The sequence below is a fragment of the Daktulosphaira vitifoliae genome, unplaced genomic scaffold (assembly GCF_025091365.1).
Source record: "Daktulosphaira vitifoliae isolate Bord-2020 unplaced genomic scaffold, ASM2509136v1 Scaffold_4, whole genome shotgun sequence".
In the NCBI taxonomy this organism is placed as follows: domain Eukaryota; kingdom Metazoa; phylum Arthropoda; class Insecta; order Hemiptera; family Phylloxeridae; genus Daktulosphaira; species Daktulosphaira vitifoliae.
Window position 1 is genome coordinate 10,664,364 of NW_026099575.1, and position 7,341 is coordinate 10,671,704.

The 7,341-nt window shown below is 27.0% G+C and overlaps 1 protein-coding gene across 2 annotated transcripts; it reads left to right on the forward strand.

The window, feature by feature from the left end:
- The first annotated feature begins 699 nt into the window (after window positions 1–699).
- On the forward strand, window positions 700–4,410 carry LOC126905311 (uncharacterized). Of its 2 annotated transcripts, XM_050684886.1 has the most exons (5): window positions 700–996; window positions 1,081–1,257; window positions 1,312–2,092; window positions 2,275–2,432; window positions 3,247–4,410. In XM_050684886.1, the coding sequence occupies exons 1-4, from the start codon at window positions 931–933 to the stop codon at window positions 2,385–2,387; spliced, it is 1,137 nt and encodes a 378-aa protein (XP_050540843.1). In that variant the 5' UTR covers window positions 700–930; the 3' UTR covers window positions 2,388–2,432; window positions 3,247–4,410. The 2 variants fall into 2 exon arrangements, with proteins under 2 accessions (XP_050540843.1, XP_050540842.1); XM_050684885.1 differs by lacking the exon at window positions 3,247–4,410 and having other exon boundaries at window positions 1,081–2,092; window positions 2,275–2,452.
- Window positions 4,411–7,341: the final 2,931 nt, after the last annotated feature.

Genomic DNA, 7,341 nt, shown 5'->3' on the forward strand with positions numbered 1-7,341 from the left:
ACTCTTCTAAGTTATAGTACATGATTAAAATAGTCGTTAATAACTGATTATTCAAAGTTCATATGAAATTAAAAGTACCAAAATTAATTTTCTTAAAATAATTATTATTTTAAGAGACATTCGAGTGACTAATGTTATAAGAATCACTCTGTAATTTAATATGTTCAGTATTTCGAACTGAGGATATTGTGTTTAATACCATTTAAAAAGTGTCCCTTTTATCATTTCTGTCAAAAATTTCTCTCAACTGATTGTTGAACATATTTGCACAATGTTCAGCAACATATAATGTACCTATTGTTAAATGTGACATGAGTAATGTTGACATTTTGATATATGGAACGTACAAAATAGTTAAGGGTACACAGTTTTCTCTATGCTACTTTGTCACTTTAAGCCTCGATAGTATTGACTATAGGATTAAATTTGTATATTAATCTTTATGAAAAACAGTCTTTTAAAAAACGTTGATACTTTTAACATCAAAATTTAATAGTGTAACAGAAACACGCATATTTTAATAAATTCTAATAGTCTCTTACAAAGTACATAATTCAGTTTTTCTTTTAATTAATTGCTCAGTTGCTAATTTCGAACTTTTCAAAATTATTATTATTCATTTCATGAATAGTATACTTTTAAATTGTATACAAATTTTTATAATTTGAGTAGAAATGCTCATTCGCTTATATGATTTACACGTAATATGAGAATAAAAAATAGTAGTACTCTTACGTTCAATATTATAACTTTATAAAAAATTAATTAAAAGCATAATTCAGGCTAAAAAAAATTGTTTATTTTTAAAACTATGAACACGCCAAGTGAAAATAAATATTTACTTTGAATAACTTAGTTATTACTATCTCGACCTTCGAAGTGAATTTTTCATTAATTGAAATTTACGCGTGTGATTAGCAATCTATAGTCATGTCGAATCCGAACAAAAGTGGACATGTCAGAAGTCTGTTAAAGAAGTTTCAATCCTTGAGAACTGTAAGCAGTGAACAATATTTGACACATGCATACAAATTGAAACGCACAGTAGCTATACGTCATCGACATTTTATTATTTTATAGGTTGTGAAAAAAAGCTCCTCTAGGGTTCCAGCGCTAATTCAAACTTACAGAGAAAATGTTGTATCTATTGCAAAACGTTCTTCGCATAAAAATACACGAGTTTCGGAAATTCGTCCTTCCCATACTACTTTACAGAGTTCGCCAAAAAGCAAAAAGCCGAACCCAAAAAAGCAAACTGTGCGTATGTATAACTTAAAACACTTAAGACAACTTGTAGGTAATTATTTGCAGGGCCTTAAGACTTCAGCAGGCGTAACAAGTCCAAACAACGAACCGACGAATATGTCAAATCCGACGGCGAGGAATGTCGAAGAAAATATTCGAGTGCCGAATGATTTACATAGCAAAGTCATTGAAAAAATTGATGAATTTATTAAGCCTAAGGCAACCGTACAAAGGGTAGATAGTGACGATAATAACGAAACGGACGTACTATCCGTTTTGATACAAAGTTTTAGTGAAAAACTCGAGAGATTGCAATCTAAGCGCGTTGTGAAGACGACAGAAATAAATAAACAAGAAAAATCTCTAAAACATTTTATTGAGAATTGTGATATTTTGGGTGAAATCCAGGAGGATATTCGAAAGGAATTGATGTCTCGACAATGTAATGTCTACAAGTCGACTTCATTTAGCAGTCATGATGACGATGGCTCCACTACTGGCCGTTTTCAATCGCCACATTCGGATTCCCACAAAACTCCTATTGTTGAAAATATTAGTAGTTTAAGTGATCCCATCCAGTGTGATGTTTTATCTGGTGGCGAACAAAAATTAAACGACAGTAATGGTCCTATGGAAAACAATATTCACTCAGAACTCGGAGGCAATTCAGCTGCCGGCGATTGCCAAACGCCTCACAAGAGTGAACAGGACGTTGTAAAAAAACCAAGCCTTATTGTTTTTAAATTGGAATATTGTGAACCATCGACTAGCCACGAGGTGCTAGAACATAACGCCGGAGTTCTTGCGTCCACGAGGTTTGAAATCGTAATGGAGACGGACGATGCGGGTAAGTCAAATGTTATGAAATAGAGCTTCGCTAAACGCTAACCCGGTGCTCACCTTTTATAAATATTTAAATGCTAATATTCTTAACAAGTAATTTAAAAAAACTCAAATCGATCAGTTTTAAAATACGGTTAAAATTCTGCAACGATAAAAGAGAGTAATACAGTTAATAACCTTTATAAGGTATTTTTTCTTCTGATGACTCAAGTGACGATTATGAAGACGCATTTGAATATTTCAAGAGCTCATCAGAACCAGATGATGATCTAGAATATTACTCTTGGGCGGAATATTAAAAAAATAGTTACGTATATCGTAATTTTAACGTGACTAAAAATCAGGTAAGTACATAATTTTTAGTTTTCGGATCTTTAGCTTTGGTTTTATTTCGTTTTTTCCCGTGAAAATATTGATAATCATATTCTAATTTTTTTCTGTTCAGATTTTATTATAGTTCGAAAAATTATTAAATTATGTAAGATGATATAAGAGAACGAATAAAAACAATTATATTTTATGTACACGTGTATTAGAGAAGATTAAAAATTATATTATATTCAACATACCCGTGTTTGCGATGTCCAGAATCTTAAGACTAAATATTTTCTAAAATTTATCGGTATTTTTTGAGAAAAGAAATTTTACTACAATGGTTCTATATGCGCCAAGTTAAATTTTTAGGTACTTTTTCAAACAATTAATACACCTCGGATTTTGAAAAGTAAAAAAATAATATTAATTTCGCAACAATTATTATTTTTAATTTTAATGATCACTCGAATTATATAATACTAATAGTGTTAATAATTTATCATATTCATCATCTCCCAGATGTGTAAAAAATAATTCAATTACAATTAAAATATTCAAAAACTAACAATTAAAGGTTATTGTAAACCCACAAAATTATTTTATTATGTATTTTAATAAAGTTTGGATTAAAAAACAAGAAGGAGTGGATACTTTGGTAACATATTAAATCATAGAAAATATTTTAACATTCATCTGAACAGACAAATTTATTTATAAAATATATAGTTATGTTTGCGGGGCGTGGTGTTTTTTCCATTTTGATAGACGTCTATTTGAATGTTTTATTATTGACACGAATCACGTTCGTAATACATAGTTACAATCTTTTTGCTTTGTTGACAGTTTTGGTTCTAAGCATATATGGCCGTGTCATAAAACTCCCCATCGTTGCCTTCCAAACCTAGTGCGGCTTTTAAATATCTGTTCCATAGCGAAGTCCACTCCTTTCTTTTAATTAATATTTAATAGTCACAGGAATATTGCATTTTTTCGAGAGAGTATGAGCTAAAGAAATCAAAATAAAAAAATTATTTATGCACTCAGGATACAATTTTTGATCTTGGAAGATATAAATTGATTTAAAGTAATTCGTTATTGAAGTAAGTCAATATATTTAAATTAAATTATTTATCTGGACCTACAAACACCATGTGTTGTTAGTTTTTGAAAATATTTTTTATGAAGATATATCCACTTCAAATTTTTAACAGAACGCATTTGGGGTTTTTGGTAAACAATTTGACAATTTGTTTATAAGCTTATTATTCATAAAATTATCTACACGGAGTACCATAAGTTACCATACTAATATTAACACCTGTTATAAAACTGATTAAATGATTTATTTTTTACAATTTTTTTACGTGATTAATCAATATATGAAAAATTTTTGGCTTGCAATTTTAAGAAGCTTCAAGTGCATTTTGATTTTAGTTTTATTGTTTATCAATTATATATATATATATGTGTGTGTGTGTGTTTGATCTGATAAAATAAGGATTAATTTCCAACGACAGACCTTATTAAAAATACATAATATTTAAAAAGAAGTACGTAAATGAAAAAGGTTTAGCAACAAAATAAGAAATGAGACAAAGATAATTTATTACATTAATTACGTAGATAAGGTCGTATAATTTATTTAAGGTAGTATAATAAAAATTAAATTTTATTTTATTTCACTAGCAATAATATATACAAATATAATACATGTTAGTTATAAGCTAATAAATAATAATAATCTAAATAGTAAGCTGATGTTTCAAAATATCTAATCAAAGTGAAAACAAGAACCATTTAGGACGAAGAAGGATCAACAACACGCACGAAAGTAAGTAGTAAAAAGCGCTTCATGCGTTCTCTCTATGGTGATAGGTGTGCTTTTTTGTCGGATTATTTTTTTGTCTTATTTGGCTTCCCTTTTGTTTGCAGATGCGGTTTTTCGCCCGTTCGGGTTTTTGTCCGCATTTAACTTAATTATGTTTATAAAATATATAAATAAAGATAACCTAAATAACTTAAAAACCTTGTCTTGTTTTTTCTTAACTATCTTAAATATTTATGTCTAAACTTTAATAATTATTACAGATAAATTATTGTAATTTTCAACTAATATTATTTACGTTTAAATAATAAATACGTTTAAAAATAAATGATCAATATCGAGGTTTGATATAAAGAATTATATTTAAGGAAAATTTTAGAAATTGTAGTATACTTTCCATGTAACACAATGCCATACTATGAAGTTTAAAACTATTTTTTAACTAGTAAATGAAAAAAATGTTTTTATGAAATTTATAAAACTAATATTTAAAAATTATGAAATTATAAAAATTGCATACAAAAATACCACTATTTTTTTGTTAAAGGAAAAGTAGTTTTATGATTCAAGACCGGATTTTTATTCATTTATTAATTTTGTTGGGCTATTATCAGCTAGTACAAATTTTTATTATGATTATTAATGTAAATTATCTGGGATTATAGTATTGGAGAGAATTAGGGTGTTCATTCCACCCTAACACAAAAAATATTTCTACGCTACTGTATATTTCAACAACTAATTTGTACGATATTAAAATATATAAAATAACATAAAAGAATGCTACCTAAAAATAACTATTAAAAATAAGTCGCAGAAATCAAAAAAAAAAAAAAATGTCTAATCGGTAAATATAAATTTTTTATCCTCGTCCATATTTTTATCTTTGGGTTAGCCTTGACAAAAAGCTTTAATTACAAAATATTAATACACACATAGAAATTAAAGTAAATAGCATATGAATTATACATTTTAAACATCGATGGCGCCAATTGAATATGATTTGTGAAAAAAAAATAAAGAATACTTATGTTAGAGACGTAAATAAAAAAAATATTTATTATTAGCAACTGCTAATTACAATGTGTTTGGTGTTAAACAATACATAATCAGCACTAATGTTATGCTTAAGTACAAATAAGGTGATAACACAACAAACAAAAAGAAATTGATTAATTAAAAATTAAAATAGTGAGACAATACTCTTAGTTATGGAATATTCTATCGGCCAGAAGGATGTCCAATAAGATGGACGCTAAATAGTTTTGTTAAATTGAAAAGTTCAGTGCAATAACCAGATATTTTCGCTTTTTTTTTAATTCACGTTTTTATATTTTCTGTCGTGCATATAAACCTACCAGATAAGCTAATATCATACAATTATAAATAGTTTTGTAGTAAAATAATATCGTTTGTCTCATAATTTAAGTTGTGTCTAACCTTAAAGATAATCGGTTATTGTACTGGACCCTCTTCAACTGCAGTAAGGTTTTTTATTGTACTAGTACTTTAAATAAAAAAAAACAGATTTGTTTTCTATTTAATGTACAGATGTGGGGTTGAGCGCAACAGTGGCCTAACCCTCAAAATGTTAAAAATTCAGTTGATGTAATAATTTTGTTATAGGATGAAAAATATTTTAATGCAACAATAGCCTAGTTTTGTTTTTTAAATTTTACATCAATTAGCAACACTTTTTATATTGTAACATTAATTAATTGTATATTCTTGTAAGAAGTTAATAAGATGAATGACACACATTTACTGTTGGGTGGCATAGGCCACTGTTGCGTTCAACCCCTCAAATATGCTAGTAGTTTTTTATGAAAAAAGAACTATGATTAAAAACGTTCTACTTTCTACAGCAATTTTCCTCGTCTTTATTATTGTTGAAATTTAATTCGCATCGAAATATTGCAGTGGAAATACTGTAAACTGGTCGATATGAACTCTCAAAGGCCAATTGGGATTTGAATGTGATTAATGGGTAGGCACATTACATGTTTATGTGTAAATAAAGTCTCAATAGGTTAATTTAGTAAACCATGATAAGTTTACTGTACTTACTGCAATATTACAGTGTGTACAGAGTGATTTCTTAACTACGCCCTACAAAAGATCTTGGAAAATATTAGAATTCATCGTAAAGCTGAAAATAATTTTTTATTACCATCCCTTATACTATAAACTTTAGTATCAACCTTCAATTTTCAAATATCAACTTCAATTTTTTTTATGTCATCAAATTTATTCACTTGAAAAAAAATTTGCTTGTTTAAATTTTATTTTTATATTATTAGATTTTCAATGAGTTACACCTGTTTAAAGTTGGTAAGTCAGAAAATAGTCGTACTTAATTTTAAAATATGACAATATTATCATATCGTATATAGTTAAATGCTACCGGCTCACATAAATATGATAATCTGTACACTATCAATACTTCTTATTGCGCATTCATTTGTTTTATTTTATTTGTTTATTATATTGATACAAAAAACTCGTTAATCCATAATATTTTGTTTTGACTTATATTCCCATGATAAGTAAATTATTAAAAATTAGATAAAATATAACTAAAAAAATATGTTATTAAATGTATATTGTGATATTATAAAAATATCGTTCAAGTACAATTGTATTATTAATAATAAAATAATAAAAATGTTAAAGTAACCTAAATTTATTATTTACTTATATAAGCACAATTTAATGATTCATAATAATACTGATGACGAAATTAAACATTACTTTAAAATAACGTATGACGTACTTCGTACGTGTTAAATTTTTTTATCTTCTCCTTAAAAAGCTCTAATTTACAGACTTAAAAAAAGCAACAATTTAAATAAATCATTTTTTAAAACGATTTATTTTATTTAACGATAATATAAAAAATTCATTAAAACAGTTGGTAAAATGATAGAACAATAGTAAATTCTTAGTTTAAATTATTACATACNTTAAACATTACTTTAAAATAACGTATGACGTACTTCGTACGTGTTAAATTTTTTTATCTTCTCCTTAAAAAGCTCTAATTTAAATTATTACTTTCTGATGCTTATATGTTTATAGTATTATAACCTGCACTATAAATATTCAATGCCAAC